Source organism: Ictidomys tridecemlineatus, chromosome X (genome assembly GCF_052094955.1).
Source record: "Ictidomys tridecemlineatus isolate mIctTri1 chromosome X, mIctTri1.hap1, whole genome shotgun sequence".
In the NCBI taxonomy this organism is placed as follows: domain Eukaryota; kingdom Metazoa; phylum Chordata; class Mammalia; order Rodentia; family Sciuridae; genus Ictidomys; species Ictidomys tridecemlineatus.
In genome coordinates, this window is record NC_135493.1 from 85,543,805 (window position 1) to 85,563,848 (window position 20,044).

The window sequence follows — 20,044 nt, forward strand, 5'->3', positions numbered from 1 at the left end:
CTCTGAGCCACAACCCCAACCCCTCAACAGGGTTTTTGTTTGAATTGGTTTTGTTTCTTCTGGGGGCACTGGGGATTGAACCCAGGGCCTTGTCTTTTCCGTGCTAGGCACTTAGCACTGAGCCATACCAAGCCCTTTTTTTGTGGGGGGAGGGGGTACCAGGGTGCTTAACCACAAAGTTACATCTCCAGCCCTTTTAAAAAATTTTTGGGATAAAAATCTCACTAAGTTGCTTAGGACCTTGCTAAATTTTTGAGGCTGGCCTCGAACTTGTGATTTTCCTGCCTCAGACTGTAAAGTAGCTAGGGATTACAGGTGTGTACCATCACACCTTGCTAAACAGTGCATTTGAAAAAAAAAAAAAAAGGAGCATATATCCTAGAATGCAAACATGATCCAAATTAGAAAATTTGTGAATATAATTTACCAGATTATTAACAGAGAAAATCATATGATCATCTCAAAGCAACAAAGGATTTAATTAGGTTCAATACATCATTATAATATTAAGAAGGAAAAGAACTAGCAAACGAGTACCTCCTTAACTTGATGAAGGTAACACAGCAAAAACTTAGAGCAAAAATGCCTAGTAGAGAAATTTTCTTTTTGGGGGAGCTGGTTTGGGGGAGTGCTGGGGATGGTATCCAGAGCTGCCTGCATGATAGACAAGCACTCTAACACTGAGCCACACTCCATCCCTCTACTATAGAAATTTAAGTGCATTTTCCAGTTAACAAGTGAACAAGGCAAGAATAGTCCTTCTCAATACTCTAATATAAAACTGGTTAATGTGGGGATGAGATTGTGGCTCAGTGGGAGTGCATTGCCTAGCATGTGTGAGGCACTGGGTTAGATTCTCAGTATCCCATACAAATAAATGAATAAAATAAAGGCCCATCAACATCTAAAAAACTATTTTAAAAAATCCTGGTTAATGCTATAAGGAAAGAAAAATAAATTAAGTATAAATTGTAGAAAAAACTGATAAAACTAATTTGCAAATGATATGAGAAAAAGTAATAGGACTAAGGAGAGTTCAATGAGGCCTGCAGATACAAGGTCAACCTACACAAATCAAAAACATTTCTCTACACTAGCAATAAGCAATAAATAATAAAGTAACTAGGAATGCACTTAACCAATACAAAAGACTTTTATTAAAAAAGAAAAATCTAAAGCTGGGCAAGGTGGCACACAGTTGTAATCCTAGTTACTTGGAAGCCTGAAGCAGGAGGATGACATGCTTGAGACCAGCCTGGGCAATATAGAGAGACACTGTCTCAAAAAAAAAAAAAAAAAGAAAAGAAAAGAAAAAGAAAGAAAGGAAGAAAGGAAGGAAGGAAGGAAGGAAGGAAGGAAGGAAGGAAGGAAGGAAGAAAAAGAAAAAGTTTAAACTGTAATAGAAAGATGATCTGAATACAATGACAAACATACATTTATCTACTTATTTATTTATTTATTTTTAATTTATTATTTTGAGACAGAGTCTTGCTAAGTTCCCTAGGACCTTGCTAAATGGCGAGCCTGGACTTGAACTTGTCATCCTCCCATATCAACTTCCCAACTTGCTGAAATTACAGGCGGGTGTGCACTACCTCACTTGGCTAAGGAGAGACCTGTCATGCTCTGCTGGGAAGATTTTAGTGAAGTTTTAGTTATCTGTTGGTTAATAAACTATCCCAAAACTTATTGTTTTAAAAAACAAAAAAATAAACATGGACTGGGGGGTGTAGCTCATTGAAAGAGTGCTTGTCCAGAACATATAAGGCCCTGGGTTCAATCCCCAATACCACTACCAAAAAAAAAAAAAAAAAAAGTGCCAGGTGTGCACACCTGTAATCCCAGTGATACAGGAGGCTGAGGATCACTTAGTGAGGCCCTGTCTCTGAATAAAAAATGAAGGGCTGGAGGGCTGGGGATGTGGCTCAAGCGGTAGCGAGCTCGCCTGGCATGCGTGCGGCCCGGGTTCGATCCTCAGCACCACATACCAACAAAGATGTTCTGCCAAGAACTAAAAAATAAATATTAAAAATTCTCTCACTCTCTCTCCTCTCTCACTCTCTCTAAAAAAAAAAAAAAAAAAAAGAAGGGCTGGGGATGTGGCTCAAGCGGTAGCATGCTCGCCTGGCATGTGTGGGGGGCGCTGGGTTCAATCCTCAGCACCACATAAAGATAAAATAAAGATGTTCTGACCATCAAAAATTAAAAGATAAATATTAAAAAATTCTCTCTCTTTAAAAAAATAAAAATGAAAAGGGTTGAGGATGTATCTCAGGGTAAAGCACCCCTGGGTTCAATCCCTAGTATCAAAAATGAGTGAGTGAATGAATGAATGAAGTATCTCCCATGGTTTTAGAGAGTCAGAATTCCAGGAGTGGCTTAGGTAGTTCTCTCTCAGAATCTCTCCTGAGATTGCTGACAGAATGAAAGGCAGAACTGTAGTCATTTCAAGCTTGGATCCACTTAGAAGAAGGCCTACTCACATTGCTGTTGGAAAGAGGCCTCAGGTCCTTGCCACCAGCTGAGATTCCTTTTTTTTTTTTTTTTGAGAGAGAGAGAGAGAGAGAATTTTTTTAAAATATTTATTTATTTATTTTTAGTTCTCGGCAGACACAACATCTTTGTTTGTATGTGGTGCTGAGGATCGAACTTGGGCCGCACGCATGCCAGGCGAGCACGCTACCGCTTGAGCCACATCCCCAGCCCCTGAGATTCCTGTTATGGCCTAATTTTTAAAGTGACATACTATCATTTTTGCCTCATTCTATACATTACAATTAAGTCAGGAAATCCAGGCCACACTCAAGGGGAAGAGAATTAGACTCTCTCTCTTTTTTTTTTTTTTTTCCAGTACCGGAGATTGAACCCAGGGGTGCTCTAACACTTAGCTACATACCCAGACCTTTTTACTTTTTTGAGACAAGTCTCACTAAGTTGCCCAGGCTCTTCTGGAACTTGCAAACCTCCTGCTTCTCAGCCTCTTGGGTCACTGGGATTACAGACATATACCACCTCACCTGGTTCCTAGGTGCTAACTCTTGACAGAAGCAGTATCAGCATGTGATACTTAACACCCCAAACAGCTAATATTATTATGATGATACTTGTCCACAAATCTATACATTCAATGCAATCCCAACAAAAATTTTATTACTTTTTTTGAGCTACAATAAACTTCCACTGGGCTGGGGATGTGGCTCAAGCGGTAGCGCGCTCGCCTGGCATGCGTGCGGCCCGGGTTCGATCCTCAGCACCACATACCAACAGAGATGTTGTGTCCTCCGAGAACTAAAAAATAAATATTAAAAAAGATAAAAATAAAAATAAAATAAACTTCCATTAGAAACTTAGAATACTAGCCTAGCATGGTAGAACCCACCTGAAATCTCAACTACTTGAGACGCTGAGGTAGGAGGATGGCATGTTTGGGGCCAGCCTGGGCAACTTAATGAGAACCTGTCTCATAATAAAATAAAAAAGAATGATGTGTAGCTCAGTGGAAGAGTGCCCTGGGTTCAATCCCCAATGTATCTCATGCACACACACACACACATACACACACACACACACAAAGAATTTAGAACACTAAATGATTATGGATAGCTAAGACAACCTCCAAAAGTAAATTAACATGGAGACGTTGCTACATACTAAAGTCCTAATCATTTAAGAAAGAAAATAATGTTGGTTCAAGAGCTGACAACTAGACCAATGGAAGAGAAAAAAACAGCTCAGCAACAGAGTTATATATTTACACATCTTAGCATATGATAGAGATGGACACACACACACACACAGGAGAATTTGACAGATTGCTTAGTAAATGTGATAGCACATCTGGCTCAATGACATGGAAAAAATAAAACTAGGCATCTCTCATCTCTCTCTCTCTTTCCTTCCCTTTGTAGTGTTGGGGATTGAATCCAAGGCCTTGCCTATGCTAAGCAAATGCTCTACTATTGTGCTATATCCCCAGCCCTAAAACAGGATCTCTATCTCATATCACATACAAGGATTAAAGACCTTAAATCTAAAATTATAAAGTTAATAGAAGAAACTAGGAGAACATCTTTGTGTCCTAGAGGAAGTGAAGGATTTCTTTAAAAGCACAGACCAGGGCTGGCAATGTAGCTCAATGATAGAGCACCCACAAGCATAAGTGCCTGGGCGAGGAATGGGGTGGAGAAGCACTCATCATCCAAGGAAAATTGATTATATCAATATTAAAGATCTTTATTCAACTAAAGATACTACTGAATAACACAAATGCCATAGGGGGAGAATGATTTTTACAATTTTCAACACTTAAAAGGATTAATAATTAGACTATATGAGGAACTCCTGAAATCAATAATAAGAGAAGTAGGGGAATAGGCCCAATAGGTATATGGATAAGTAGCATAGTATGTACTCTGAAGCTTAAGAAATCTAGGCTATGTCGGGGGCAGGCCTTTAGAAGGATGGACACATTAATTGTATGGATAAAGATCAGAGTATCTGTAGGAAAACTAACTCATTCTCCATTGATAGGAACTCAGAAATGAAGACTGTTAAATCCATCTTTTGTAAAGGTAGCTTTAGACACTGAAGGCTTGACAAGACCAAATGGCGGGCAGCAGGCTGGGACAATATTTGCTTTACAGTTCAGTGCATATTGTGAAAGTCCATTCTACGGGGCAAATGCTCAGTACCCTGAGTGACCCCAAAATTCATTCTGTGGATTGGGATTTACACCCCCTTAAGTTAGGAAAAAGCATGTTTTGCAGAAGGCATCTCAGGCAATCTACTGATGAGAAAATCAAGTCTGGCTTAAGTGGGCAGTCAGATAAGGATGAGGGCTGAAGCCAGAGTTGAGAAGGATTAAAACAGGGAGAGGAGTCCCTGACAGGCGGCTAGATGTTGGACACAGAGAAGAAAAATAAAGGGACCAGGGTCAGGCACCCAGAAAATCATCAAGGACCATAAAGTATGATGCTTCAGGGACAGTGGGAAACCAAATATCAAGTTCTTGATGGATATGTGGTCAAAGGTCTTGAAAGTAAATAAGACATTAGAGGACATTAATTACGTTGGCAGAGATCTAGTGCAATAGCGTGGAGGACATCAGATGCAATGGGGGAAATGACATCAGGGTGGTGAGGATGACGTCATAAACGGAAAGGGATAGAGAGGGAGAAGTTTCACGCGTTTACGGAATGAAGACTGTTCAGTGGGTGGGGGTGGGGTGCTGACATCAGGGTATACCAACTGCACAAAGGTCCCCTTCACTTGCGGAAGCGCGCGGGGTGACTGTTCCCTTTGCTCTGCCGTCCTTTCCTCTCCACCTCCCCCCCAACGCTGGCCTCAGCCAATGAGCACGCACGTCAAAGCGCGCTGGAAGGGCGTTCCGTGACGTATCCATATACGTCTGCTTTATCAAGCGTCTTCCCGCGCGGCAGCCTCCCTATTCTTCCTGCTCCTCAGAGCTTCCTGCCTCTCCAGCGCTTTTACTTTTCAATTTCCAGGTAAGTAGGGTAGGTCCTGAGGAGAGGCTGCTCCTCACCTCACTTTCGTGCGCCATGCCGGCATCTCCGGAGGACCCGAGTGAGGAGATTAGCGGCTGCTTGACACGTAGGCTTGTTTTTTCCTGGGATAGGCGGGTCCCAGGCTCTGAGGTTCAACCTCTTGGTTGGTGGGAGGTTCGCTCTCTGTGTCTTCAATGCCAGGGATACCGGGCGGGACTGGCAGCTTAGGTGTCGGTAGCGGCTGCGTGACAGCCGACTTGCTGTCCCCGTTTTCCCACGTGACCGCCGCCATCTTGTTCTGCGGGCGCGGAGGGAATGCAAGGATGTTCTGGGCCTGCGCAGCAGCACAAAATGACGGGCGTGGCGGCGTAGCATATAATGGGCATGCGCTCTGGCGGCCCCAAATGTCCGCGCTCAACTGTACTTGTAGATTTCCCGCCTTTTTGCCATCCTCTTGTCTATGTTCTGTTCTGCCTTTCACTCTTTTTTCTCACTTCTCCAATGTCTTTTACTTCTACCACCTTCACTGTTTTTTCCACCCCAAACTCTCCCTGCAGGACTCAAATTCACTGCCATGTCTTCTGAAGAAGGGAAGCTGTTCGTGGGAGGACTCAACTTCAATACTGATGAGCAGGCGCTGGAAGACCACTTCAGCAGCTTTGGGCCTATTTCTGAGGGTGAGACGTGGGCCGGATCCACAAAGGGTTGCTGAAAGTTATCTCTGGCACCCTTGTGTTTCATGGAAACTTAGGAGAAATGTCAGCACTTCTTCTTTGTTTCTCTAGGATTGAGAACATGGAGAATTGGTGGGGGAATCCATTCTCTTTACTTCCTTTTTCAGGCCAGTGCTTACCACTTACCCTTTCATGTATTGACTGATCTTTGTTTCCTCTCCTATTTTTAGTGGTTGTTGTCAAGGACCGGGAGACTCAGCGATCCCGGGGTTTTGGCTTCATCACCTTCACCAATCCAGAACATGCCTCAGATGCCATGAAAGCCATGAATGGAGAGGTGAGGCCTCCTACCTGCAGAGGGGCCCTGTCCCCATCTGCCACTTCCTCCATTCTGTCTATTTTTCCCTCTGTGTCTGCTAGGGGCAGCGCGGCTATGAAGCCCCGCAGTGCCCACTCACAGGAGCGTGACTGCCTTCTGTTCTAGGGGGTGGAGGGCAGCGGCAGACAGAGCCGGGCTGCCTGGGAGGCGACGACTGGTCCTGCATGAGGCCGAGAAGCCACCTGTGGATGGTTGACCTGCCCTGGGCTTAGGTAGTAGAGTCTGCAGACCTGTGGGCCTGGCCCGGAGAGGACCTCGTGAGTCTTCTGGGATGGACTCTGAAGCCTCAAACCAAGAGAGGTGTCTGTCTAGCCCTAATAGTCGGGCAGCTTAGAGGAGTGGGGAGGAGAACTCAGCCTGAGTTCAGTCAAGATGTAAGTAGTAGCAGGGGGAACACGGTGGATTCAGGTCATTTTGTGGGTTTCTGTAGCTCCTGATGAAGCCATTCTGGTCAGAGGAGCTTGTTCTGGAACATGGCACCCAGAATCTGGTGCCTAACAGGAATTTCTGGGCTCTTTTGCCCACCTGCCCATGCCCATTCTTCCCTCACCACTTCCCTGACTGACTGCCAACCCATCCTCCTTGTGTCTTCCCTCCCACACCTAGTCCCTGGATGGTCGTCAGATCCGGGTGGACCATGCAGGCAAGTCTGCCCGGGGCACCAGAGGGGGTGCCTTTGGGGCCCATGGGCGTGGTCGCAGCTACTCTAGAGGTAAGTGCAGTGGAGTTTGATTATGAGGTGAGGGGGAGAGCCACATGTTAGTGACTTAAGTCTGGCAATTGGCATTTAAATATTTTCTGTCTGCCTTAGGTGGTGGGGACCAGGGATATGGGAGTGGCCGGTATGACAGTCGACCTGGAGGTTATGGATATGGATACGGACGGTCCCGAGACTATAGTGGCAGGTGGGTAGCCAGAAGATAAGAATTCACTGCGACTACTTCTCTCCTGAAGCGTTCAGCAGCGTGGGTAATAAAAACAAGAATGAGGGTTAAGATTGTGGCTCAGCGGTAGAGTGCTTCCCTAGCACATGTGCATTAGGTTCGATCCTCAGCACTATATAAAAATAAAAAAAATAAAGTGTTGCTTCTATCTATAACTTAAAAAATATTTAGAAAACAACCATGATGCATAACTTGGGTTATGTATGATATGTTGATTGTATGGTCATATAATTGTAACATGGTCAGTGGTAATACAAAAATGTAGATGGTTTAACCCTTGCATTAACATGTAGTGTGACTTTATGTGCTGTATAAGTTAATGCCATCAAATTGCCTACTACATGATGTTTGTTGCTTCATAATCTTCTTTGTACACTTTAAGTTTACATTATGGTGCATATTATAAAATGTGAATTTTGGAAAATTATCTGCAGAGTAGATACATTCCTGTGTAACAATTATATATTTTTTCCCAGAAGCCAGGGTGGCTATGACCGCTACTCAGGAGGAAATTATCGAGACAATTATGACAACTGAGTTGAGGCATGCACACGTTAAGTAGGTGAGGCCTGAATATCTGCACTAAGCAGACCTGTGCCCAGCAGACCCTGTTGTGTTCTTCTTACCTTTTCTTTTGGCTAGACTGCTCAGCATTTCTACTGCCCTCACATATCTCACCAAACCAGCCCACTAAACATCATTCTTTGACATCCCTTGCTTCTCAGGTGCATGTCAGGGCTAGTCTACTTGCACGGGGTCTGAAAAGGGATTTCCTGTAATCCTACTCTTTCAGGGATGGAGGAAATAGAGGTGAGAATATTGTCAGCTCATTTTCTTCTGCCATCACAATTCTACTCCTTCTTACTGTTCTCAGATACACAAGGAATAACACTTCTGATCCAGGATCGTCCTTCCAAATCGCTGTATTTATAAAGATTTTTGGAGCTGCGCTGAAACATCTGTTTTAGTACATCAACTTCTATTTTTCAATTGAGCTCCCAAGGTAGCTTGTTAAAAGACCTTTTAAAAAGCTCCATGTAAAATTTTTTCTCATTTAAAGACAAATTATAGCACATTTGTTAGTCCCCCAGGTATTTTTCTTTTTACCAAGTTTTTAGTTTGGGCTCTCGGGATCATTGCTTCTGGCAAAAGGAAAAGTTTAGCCAGACTAATTTTTTTTAAAGCTAAAGTTGGGGCATTTTTAAAACTTGTACACAATGTTTATCATGACTAGAAAGCAATTTCTAAATGTACCTATGAACAATCTGTGTCAAGAACATGATAAATTTTTCTTAAAATTCAAGATCACCACCCTGATTATACAGACAAGCCTCTTTAAAATGTTTGTGAATGTCATTTTTTTTAATGCTGGAAGAAAAAATATTCTGTTGTGTCTCTTGTAGTGTTTAGGATATTCTTCACAGAACTGATTAAAAATATGAAACCTGTACACAAATTGATATTGATAATGTTTATTTCTTACTCGACCCAGTTTGGAGATTAAAAAAATGGAGGCAGGTCAGGTGGAGGGGTCTTGGAGAAAATTTGGTTTAGAGTGGGGTGGGCACAGACTGCCAAAAGAGTAGAAGATAGCAAAATTTAGTCAAGTTTGCGGTTGGTTTTGGTATACATTAAAGCATGAGGTGTGGTCAATAACAGGTAAAATCCCCTTCTGAAAGGAATTAGGTTTCCATAGGTGGATTCTTGGTGCCAAAATTTAATCAGAATTTTCTTGGGTTTGACTCTGACTTCTGAGTGGGTACCCTTCTCACAGTGTTGTTCTGAGGATGTACACACCTAATCTCAAGACATGAACTCTAAAGATGCCAGTTTTTCCTCTGAAATGGTGGGGGTTATGGGAGGTGTATTGAACTTATGGTGAAAGAAACCTGATTTGAAAACTGTCTGAGAGCTTTGAATGGATTCATATTCCATGATTAAAACGTGGGCTTTTCTACTCCCCAGGTAATTTGACCTTTGGAGAGTCATATTTAACTAGTGCCTTTTCCTTGTGGGCATTTTACATTTTCTGTGGAGGGTTATAAAGACAGAACAGTCGAAGCTCTTTTGCATGGATTCTGTCCGGTGTTGTGTCTGGGTGTAAGGTGGTGATGGCCCTTCTTAGTCTGATTTTGTATCTAGCTGGCTTCGATTCCTTGCTTCTCCCCCTCCCTTTACTTGTGATTCTAGTAACTGTATTAAGGCCGCATGGGTTCTATTCCTTCATTGGTTTGTGTTTAGAACAGAATAATTGGTTATACCCATGGCTTACATTCAACCAGTATTGAGCCAGATACCATGAGATATGCTTTCCATGGCATTAGTTAAACTAAGCTTCCTTCCCTCATTAATAAGATGTTGAGACTTGTGTTAGTCGCAGTCCTAGAGGCCTACTTCCTGGGTCTCCCAGCTAGTAAGGATAGACCCAAGGACCCTTTTCCTCCTACCCAAATGGTCATGAATTTGCTTTGTCAGGTGGATGGAGACCCGGGAACTTCTGTCTCACCTACTGAGCCAGGCCCAGGTTAGGGGCATTATGGCTAACCCCCCCCCCCCACCAGGTGGGTACTTGGTCTAAGGAGGCATTCTATGATGGACATCTGTGGGGAGCTAATGTGATGGGAGAGACAGGAAGACAACCCTTAACTTTCTTGTAGGCCAGGGTGGGAGAAAACTTTGTTCCCTACCTCAGGAGGGAAAATTTGCCTCTTATTCCCATTGTCACCCGAGGTAGGAACCTGTAATCAGTCAAAATATTCCTGCAACAAAATGATTTCCTCTGTGGGATTAAAAAGACCACAAATAGCCTCAGATCAGAATTAATAGCTGTCAACCTATTCTTTCTGAATATCAGGAGATTATTATGGTAATTCAGCTGTGGGGGGCCCAAGGCCCACAGCAGTTTTCTATTACCACAGTCCCTAATAAAATTCCAGAGTTGAGGTCAAAGCACCACACTCTTGGTTTTTGAAATTGAAGCCAAGTCTTTGTACACCACAAGCATGTACCCTACCATTGACACTCCTGTCTTCAAATAGTGAATGCGCATCCTTTGGTTTTTGGAATTGAAGCCAGGTCTTTGTATCCTACCACTGACACCCCTGTCCTCAAATAGCTAATGTTATAGGCCCCTTCTTAGTCTCCTGTTTTGATTTGGCCAAGAACCCACGGAAACTAGAAATTCCCACTCAAAGGTTCTCAAGGTTTGCAAAGACTTAGGTCCCTGGATCTTGCCTCTTAAAAAACCTTGGTGCAGGACTGAGGTTGTGGCTCAGTGGTAGAGCCCTTGCCTAGCACATGTGGGGCACTGGGTTCCATCTTAAGCACCACATAAAGTCTAAAAATAATAGGTATAAATACCTTTTTTTGGGGGGGTACTGGGGATTGAACATAGGAGCACTGTACCACTGACTACCACTGTTTTAAACACTGCCTTCCTCTAAGATCTTTTGAAGATTCAGAATAATCACAATGGCTTTCAGTTTCAAAGCCCTGTCTCCCCACCCTACTTTGATAGAAATCATTGTTTTCAGACCCTACCTTGCACCTTAATTTCCCCTCTGCTTCTGTTTCAACATCCACAAAATGAAAATACTAGTCCCCATTTCGCAAAGTAGTTACTGGATCAGATGTACAATGTTTATAATAGACTAGGTCTCTGATATTGCCCCTATATTTTGGTCCATATTCTAGGATTAGGTAATATGGAAACAAACAGCTGTTTATAGAAGTTTGGGTGAATAGTTAAGGTATGTATAAACATTTATAACCAGTGTTTTGTCACTCATTCCTGCTTATCAAGATACCTGCCACTGCTGGCCTAGCTACATTTCTTTCCTCAGCTAACACACAGAACCACCAGGGCACAAAGATCTGGGTGTAGTGGCACATGCTGGGATTACAACCAGGTTGAGGCAGGAGGATCATGAGTCCAAAGCCAGCCTCACCAAAAGCAAGGCACTAAGCAACTCAGACCTTGTCTCTAAATAAAATACAAAATAGGGCTGTGGATGTGGCTCAGTGGGTCAAGTGCCCTGAGTTCTATACCTGTCAAAACCCCCCAACCAAAAAAAACCTGAACTACCGTTTTCAAAAAAAATGTTTTGGTACTGGGGGTTTAGTGCAGGTATGCCTTTACCACTGAGCTGCCTTTGAATTTGCGATACACCTGCCTCAGCCTTCTAAGCCACTGAGATTATAGGTGTGTGCCACTCCACCCAGCTCAGGTAAAATAAGTTGTGAAAAACTTCAGGTAATTAACACCCAATTTTTTTCTTGCCACCAAATTTGAAAATTGCAAAGTAACTCAGTGAGACCCTGTCCCAATACAAAAAAGGGCTGGGGATGTGGCTCAGTGGTTAAGTGCCTCTGAGTTTAATCCCCAGTAAGCCCCTCCCAAAGTAGGTATTTTTTAAATGTTTTTTTAATTGAACACAATACCTTTTTTATTTATTATTATGTGGTGCTGAGGATCGAACCCACTGCCTCCCATATGCAAGGGGAGCGCTCTACTGCTGAGCCACAACCTTAGCCCCCAAAGTAACTATATTTGAGTCTTACTGAAGAAATACTAGTGTGTGGTTATCTTATGACAGATGGGTTTCTTTTAAGAGGATTTAAAAAATATTTTTAGTTTTTGGTGGATACAACATGTGGTGCTGGCTGAGGATCGAACCCAGTGCCCTGTGCATGCCAGGTGAGCACGCTACCGCTTGAGCCACATCCCCAGCCCCCAGATGGTTCTTTATATATGGTGTATGCACAAAGTTAAAGCTTCTATGTTAAACAACTTAGGACATTCTGAATAAATATTTCTAGTGAGCTGTTGAGGTTTTCTTTTTGTTTGGTGTTGGAAATCGAACCCAATGCTAAGCAAGAGACTACTACCACTGTGATACACCCTAAAGCCCCCAGTTTTTAAATACTTTTGTCCTTTTTTTAAAATTTTATTTTTATTTTTTTAAAGAGAGAATTTTTTAATGTTTATTTTTTAGTTTTCGGAGGACACAACATCTTTGTGGTGCTGAGGATCGAACCCGGGCCGCACGCATGCCAGGCGAGCGCGCTACCACTTGAGCCACATCCCCAGCCCATACTTTTGTCCTTTTATTCATACTGAAGGCTGGAAAATAAGAAATATAAGTCTGTTATGTTATGAAGTATAAGTTTAAGCAGGCAGGTACTACCTTGAGAAACCACATGGTAATAATAGTGGAATAGGAGAAGGGTTAGTCAAAGGTGTGATGAAATCTTGAAGTTCATGGGGTCTGATTGCCTAGAATACTTGTCTATCCCCTGATGAAGGTAGAAATTTGTGCCAGGTGCTTCCAAAAACCAGCCTCAGCAACCCTGTCTCTATATAAAATTAAAAAGGGCTGGGGATGTGGCTCAGTGGTTAATTACCTCTGGGTTTAATTTCTGGTAACAACAACAAAAAAAAGTAGGAATTTGCCACTTAAGATCATGTAGTGTGTGTGGTTTTTTTTCCCGAGTTTGTCTCCTATGAGGTTTAACTGTGCTTAATTGAGAAATCCGGTTCACCTACTAATAACCCAACAACTCTCCCTTTTTCCTGGGTAGTAATAGAGAGATGGAAACATTTTAAAATTGCAACTGTCAATATTCACATTTTAAGAACAGTAAACATCTCAAACTTAATGTTCTACAAGTTGGTTTTTTTTTTTTTTTTTTTAGAGGGGGTTGTAATGGGGATTGAAGTGAGGGGCACTCAACCACCATGCCACATCTCCAGCTCTATTGTGTATTTTAGAGACAGGGTCTCACTGAGTTGCTTAGCACCTTGCTTTTGCCGAGGAGGCTGGCTTTGAACTCTCCATCCTCCTGCCTCAGCTCCCAAGCCGCTGGGATTACAGGCATGTGCTACTAGGTCTGGCAAGTTGGTTCTTTATTCACAGCAGCTTTTTATGGGGGGGGGGCAGTATTGGGGATGGAATCCAGGTCCTTGCTCATGCTAGTCCAGTGTTCTACCACTGAACTACATTCCCAACTCTTTAAATTTTGAGACAAGATATTGCCAAATTGCCCAGGCTACCATCAAACTGAGTCTTCAGAGTACTGGGATTGGAGTGCCACCATGTCTAATGAAGATTTCATTTTTAAACTCTTATGCATGAATTTGATATGATTACCATCAAGCTAATTACCACATCCATCCATGAGTTTGTGTGTGTCTGAGAATACTTGTGATCTGTGCACTTTTTTCTTTTTTTGAATACTTTTAGTTGTAAATGGCACAATACTTTTATTATACTCATGTGGTGCTGAGGATCAAACCCAGTAACACACACATGCTAGGCAAGTGCTCTACCACTGCACTACATACCCAGCCATATTATTTTTATTCCTTATTTTGAGGCAGCGTCTTCAGATTACCAAGACTGGCCTCAAACTATTGCCTCAGCCTCCCAAGTCTGGAATTACTTCTTGCACCACTGTACCTGGGTGGTCTTTGTTTTTATGCCACTATGTGTTTTGATTACTAGACCTCTAACTTTGGTCATTCTCATGTTCACTTTGCCTATTTTAGGTTAGTGGATCCATTTGAATTTTCAGGTTGTTTACCATTTCTGTAAAAATACCATTGATTTTTTTTTTTCAGTGTTGCAAATTGAACCCAGGGCTTCCCACCTGCCCAATAAGTACTCTACCACTGAGCTACATCCCCAGTCCATTTCTTTTATAGTATTGGAGATTAAACCCAGGCCTCACATATCCTGGGCAAGTGCTCTATCACTGTACTACATCCCCATCCCTTTTTTATTTTTGAGACAGGGTCTCACTAAGTTGCTTTAGGGTCTTGCTAAATTGCTGAGGCTGGCCTTGAACTTGTGACCTCAACCTCCTGAACACTGAGATTAGAGGCATGCACCATAGCTCCTGGCTAATTTTTTTTTTTTTTTTTTGGTCTAGGATTGAACTCAGGAGCACTTAACCACTAAGCAACATCCCCACCCCAATTTTGTGTTGACAGGGTCTCATTGAGTTGCGTTAGTGTCTCATTTTTGCTGAGGCTGGCTTTGAACTTGAGATCCTCCTGCCTCAGTTTCCCAAGCTATTGGGACTACAGGTGTGTACCACCATGCCAGGCCACCCACCTATATTTTGAGACAGTCTTCACTAATTTCCTGTGGTTGGCCTCAAGTTTAACATTTGACCTGCCTTAGCCTCCAGAGTTGCTGGGATTATAGGCCTGTACCACCATGCCCAGCTGCCATTGAGTTTTTTTTGTTTGTTTGTTTTGTTTTTTTAATTTGTAGATGGACACAATGCCTTTATTTATTTATTTTTATGTGGAGCTGAGGATCGAACCCAGTGCCTCATGCATGAGGTAGCTCATGCATGAGCTACCACTGAGCTACAACCCCAGCCCCCATTTTTTTCTTTTTTTAGAGAGAGAGAATTTTTTTTTAATATTTATTTTTTAGTTTTTTCAGTGGACACAACATCTTTGTTTGTATGTGGTGCTGAGGATCGAACCTGGGCCGCATGCATGCCAGGCGAGCACGCTACTGCTTGAGCCACATGCCCAGCCCTGCCATTGAGTTTTTGATACAGACTGCTTTGGGTGCTTATGGATGCTTGAAAAATATAAAATCTCTTTAATGCATGGATGTGGAATGTCTTTTCATTTATTTGTGTCTCCTTTAATTCATCAGTATTATGTAGTTTTGTGTGTAAGTATTTCACTCCTTGGTAGAGTTCTTTTAATTTTTTTCCCCCTAGTTGTTGATAGACCCTTATTTCATTTATTTATGTACGGTACTGAGAATTGAACCCAGTGCCTCATACATGCCAGGCAGGTGTGCTACCGCTCAGCCTCAGCCCCTGGAAGAGTTCTTTTTAAATGCTATTGTAAAGGTGTTATTTGTTTTGTTTCATTTTTGTTTTGGTGTTGGGGTTAGAACTCAGGGCCTTGCACATGCTGAATAACCACTTTGCAATGGAGTTTTACCCCAAACCTGTAATTATTTTCTTAATTTCCAGATAATTTGTTTAGTGTATAGGAACAAAGCTTTTTTTAAATTTAAATTTTTTTTTTTTTTGTACTGGGGATTGACCTCAGGGGTGTTTTACCACTGAGATACAACTCTAGCCCTTTTGTTTTTATTTTGTGACAGGATCTTGCTATGTTGCTTAGGGCATTACTGAGGTTGCTGAGGCTGGCTTTGAACTTGTGATCCTGCTGGGATTACAGGTGTGTAAGGCTTTTGTATTTTGTTCATTTTTTTGGGGAAAAAAAAACAACTCTTAATTTCATTGATCTTTTTATTTTTGTCAACTCATTTATTTCTGCTCTAATTTGGGCAATTCCAAATTCTGCTAACTTTGTGTTTTAGTTTTTCTAGTTTCTTGAGATGTAAAGTTAGCTGGCTATTTGAGATCTTTTCTTTTTCAGTACTTGGGATTCAACCTTGGCATTGTGCACACTGGCCAAGTGTTCTACCACAAAGCTACACACCCAGCCCTTTTTACTTTTATTTATTTTTGCTGCACTAGGTATTCAACCCAGTGCCTTACATGTGCTAGGCAAGCATTCTACCACTCAGGTACATCTTTGCAGAGCAGAGAATTTGCAGTCTCTTTTTAACTTTATGACAGCAAATATGTAGTAAGTACTTTTTTTTAGTTGTTGATGGACACGATACATTTATTTATTTTTATGTGGTGCCGAGGATCAAACCCAGTGCCTCATGTGCCAGGGAAGTACTCTACCACTGAGCCACAACTCTAGCCCCAAGTATATTTTTCTTCATTGGGATCCATTCTACCCATATGACCAGGTAAGTGAAAGAAAAGCTTAATGTGAAATAATCTGATGTTTCCTGGTTGACTGTATTTTAACAGACAGCTGGCCCCAAGATTCTAAAGTGATTGTGGAGTTTGCAGTTTGAACAAGTGCTTCAGCCTGGCAACTTAGCAAGACTGTTTCTCAAAATTTAAAAAGAGCTGGGGATGTAGCCCAGTGGTAGACTCCTTGCCTAGCTTGTATGAGGCTGTTTTCAATCCCCAGTACACAAGAAAAGGGACTGGCGTTGTGGCTTAGCGATATCGTGCGAGGCACTGGGTTCAATTCTTGCACCGCATATAAATAAATAAATAAATAGTGTATATTTATATTTGTGTAGTGGGATGACAACAGTCATCAAGCTGGCAAGGTCGTGAAACCAGCTACTCAGCTCTTTTTAAATTTGAGAAACAGTATTGAAAGGTTGACATCAGGATGAAGACTTGTTCAAACTGCAAACTCCACACTCACTCAATTTAGTTTGGGCGGTGTCTGGTGTTTTCCTGGTCTGCTCTGTTCCCCAAAGCCCTCTTCATAGTTATAGGCATTTCTATTGGAAGAGCCTCAAGAAATCCTGTTTGAGGGTTGGCGTTGTGGTTCAGTGGTAGAGTGCTCACCTAACACACATGAGGCACTGGGTTTGATCCTCAGCACCATATAAAAATGAAATAAAGATACTGTGTGTCCATCTACAACTAAAAAATATTAAAAATAAAAGAAACCTTGTTTGATAAATGCCAGCTTTTATTTCTTGCCATCTGACGTTTATTAAGTTGATGTTTTTCAGATACCAGCCCTAGAACCCCATCCCCAGTCAAGCTCTCATTATTCCTCCGGCTTCCTCAGACAGAAATACCATCCCTTTGGCCAGCATCAGAAGTCCTACCTTGCCGGGCACAGTGGTGCACGTCTATAGTCACAGCGGCTCTGGAGGCTGAGGCAGGAGGATCACAAGTTCAAAGCCAGCCTCTGCAAAAGCAAGGAACTAAGCAACTCAGTGAGACCCTGTCTCTAAATAAAATACAAAATAGAGCTGGGGATGTGACTCAGTGGCTGAGTGCCCCTGAGTTCAATCCCCAGTACCACTCACCCCCCAGAAAAAGAAGTCCTACCTTCCCTCCTCTAAAACCCTAGGCTGCTTGAAAAAAACCTCAGTTTTCTTACCTCTAAAAACAGAATAATAAAGATAGTCCACTAAATGAATTGAGACATGGGAAACACAGAAAAACATCTGGAGGTTGGCATGGAGTTGATAAATGTTAGCATTTCTTGTGTGTACCATATCATATTATTGGGGATACAGCAACAGATATGTCATATTTTCTCTCAGGCATCATAGAGTTAACACACAGTAAACTAGAAATTGCTTTATGATGTAATATTAGGGAGTGGCAAGTCCTAAGGAAAATAAGCAGTTTTAAGTTAGAGTGAGGGCACATGCCAATTTGCCCAAGGAAGGCAACTGGGAAGCAGAGACTTGAACTTAGTAGGCAAGGAGGCTGTCTGCTCTGCATCTCTACTACATAGGCCACATACGTAAGTCAATCCATCTTGGCAGAACTCCCTGTGACCCTTGGAACACAGCATGGAAAGCCAAGATGGGATGCTATCAGGCCATTTCTCACTTGCCTCCCCTATCTAACCTCATAGCAGCCAGAGATTGTTTTAATCCAAGTCGCCCATGGCCCTCCTCCTGCCCTAAGAGACTCCCATCTCCCAGAGTGTGCTGGCCTTACCAGCTTCTAGGGGAAATACTTTCTACCTTTCTCTTGACTCAGGGATATAGAACTATAGCTTCACCTTGAAACTGGCTCTGTAGCCAGTTTGTGTCATGTCAGCCATGGAACAGTTTCCCTGTTGCCTGATACAAGGGATTAGAACTGAACTCTGACAATTTTGTTTTTATACTGATGATAGAACCCAGGGGCGGGCTGGGGATGTGGCTCAAGCGGTAGCACGCTCGCCTGGCATGCGTGCGGCCCGGGTTCGATCCGCAGCAGCACCACATTCCAACAAAGATGTTGTGTCCGCCGAGAACTAAGAAAAAAATAAATGTTAAAATTCTCTCTCTCTCTGTCCCCCTCTCTCACTCTCTCTTTAAAAAAAAAAAAAAAAAAAAAAAAAAAAAAAAAGAACCCAGGGGCAATTTACCACAGAGCTACATCCCCAGTTTTTCAAAATTGACAGGTTCTCTAAGTTGCTGAACCTGAACTAGAACTTGTTATCCTCCTTCCTCAACCTCTGGGATCATAGGCATGCACCGCCAATGCTCTGATTATTCTTGCTTTCGTTTTCTATGTAAGTAACTTTGGAATCTAACAAAGACTGTTTTACCAGTCAAATGTGTCAGCCTTGCCTTGACCAATCTTAGGAGAATTACAGGCAGAAGGAAAACCAGGCAAGTACAAAGTCCCTGAGGTGGAAGCTTGCTTGGTGTGTGAATAGCAAGTATGTCATTAGGGCAGGTACAGAGTGATCAAGGTGGCCAGTGGTAGGACATGAGGTTAGAGAAGTCTAGGGCCTTGTGGAGAGAACTATCTTTTCTCTTGAGAGATGGGAGTCTCTTAGGGCAGGAGGAGGGCCATGGGTGACTTGGATTAAAACAATCTCTGGCTGCTATGAGGTTAGATAGGGGACAGGAAGAGCAGCAACAGTGAGTCAGCCACTGCATCAGTCCAGGACCTCAATGGCAGTGGTGGTGGCAGCAGTGCAGGTAGAAAGGAGAAGTCAGATTCTGGTATATTTTAAAGAAGGGACCAACAGGATTTGTTGACGGATCCAATGAAGAAGATGGGATGAGTAGTACTAGTTAGGACTCCAGACTAGAAGAGTTTACCTAGAGCCACTTGGCAGTTGGTGTTAATAGGTTAAGAGGAAGGATTCTGGAGTCTGGTGGTATGGGTGTGAATCCAATTTACTGGCAGTGTAACTTCAGGCAGGTCACTCTTGTCTTCATTTCACCATCTGTGACATGGGATGATCAAAGTACTAATCTCATAGGATTGAGGACTAAATGTTTTCTAGTTATGTAAAGTACTTGTTATTACTATATGATGAAGTAAGTGCCTCAAAAAGAGCATTCCAGATATCAGAAACAGTTTGTACAGTATTCAAAGGATATGACAGCCAATGTGGCTGTAGCCTAGACTGATAGTGCTAAAGAAATGCAGGTAGAGAGAAGGCCTAAGATTGGCTTCTCATAGAATCTGGAAGCAATTTTGCACTTCAGAAGTGAGAAGAGAGAGAGGAAAGGAAATTGATGGGGGTCTTTTTTTTTAGTATATTTTTAGCTGTAGATGGACACAATATCTTTTTTTTTTTAAAGGGGGGGAGAGAGAATTTTTTTAATATTTATTTTTTAGTTATCGGCAGACACAACATCTTTGTTGGTATGTGGTGCTGAGGATCGAACCCGGGCCGCACGCATGCCAGGTGAGCGCGCTACCGCTTGAGCCACATCCCCAGCCCTCTTTTTTATTTTTTATGTGGTGCTGAGGATTGAACCCAGTGCCTCATATGCTCCAGGCAAACACTCTGCCACTGTGCCACAACCCCAGCCCTGATGTGGGTCTTAAATCTGATGATGTACAGAGGAGAGAGAGCACTATTATCAACACTGTTGGCTAGGACCCAGGAGTGGGGTGGGGGTGGAGTGATGGTTTCTGGTGTCCAGGATAAGGAACTTAAGTTCAACTTCTGCCTGAGTCCAAATACTAGTGTAATATTTTCTGTCAGTG

At 42.5% G+C, this 20,044-nt stretch overlaps 1 protein-coding gene and 1 long non-coding RNA gene across 3 annotated transcripts; one reads left to right on the plus strand and one right to left on the minus strand.

Annotated features, from left to right (window-relative positions):
- Positions 1-3,128: 3,128 nt before the first annotated feature.
- LOC144371753 (uncharacterized) lies at positions 3,129-6,065 on the minus strand. The gene is made up of 2 exons (XR_013431848.1): positions 5,543-6,065; positions 3,129-3,288 (listed from the first exon to the last, which is right to left on the minus strand). It is a non-coding gene; the product is annotated as an uncharacterized LOC144371753 (long non-coding RNA).
- Positions 6,066-6,067: 2 nt separating this feature from the next.
- Rbm3 (RNA binding motif protein 3) lies at positions 6,068-8,961 on the plus strand. Of its 2 annotated transcripts, none has more exons than XM_005338646.5 (6): positions 6,068-6,181; positions 6,409-6,515; positions 7,164-7,269; positions 7,369-7,462; positions 7,978-8,063; positions 8,376-8,961. In XM_005338646.5, exons 1-5 carry the CDS (start codon positions 6,079-6,081, stop codon positions 8,036-8,038), a joined length of 471 nt encoding a protein of 156 aa, XP_005338703.1. In that variant the 5' UTR covers positions 6,068-6,078; the 3' UTR covers positions 8,039-8,063; positions 8,376-8,961. The 2 variants fall into 2 exon arrangements, with proteins under 2 accessions (XP_005338703.1, XP_005338704.1); XM_005338647.5 differs by having other exon boundaries at positions 7,981-8,063.
- The last annotated feature ends 11,083 nt before the right edge of the window (positions 8,962-20,044 follow it).

Excerpts from the sequence above, each read along its gene's own strand:
- Rbm3 (XM_005338646.5), top strand. The coding sequence starts at position 6,079 with ATGTCTTCTGAAGAAGGGAAGCTGTTCGTGGGAGGACTCAACTTCAAT. Across the intron at positions 6,516-7,163 it reads TGAAAGCCATGAATGGAGAG|TCCCTGGATGGTCGTCAGAT; the intron begins GTGAGGCCTCCT and ends TCCCACACCTAG. Across the intron at positions 7,270-7,368 it reads TGGTCGCAGCTACTCTAGAG|GTGGTGGGGACCAGGGATAT; the intron begins GTAAGTGCAGTG and ends TGTCTGCCTTAG.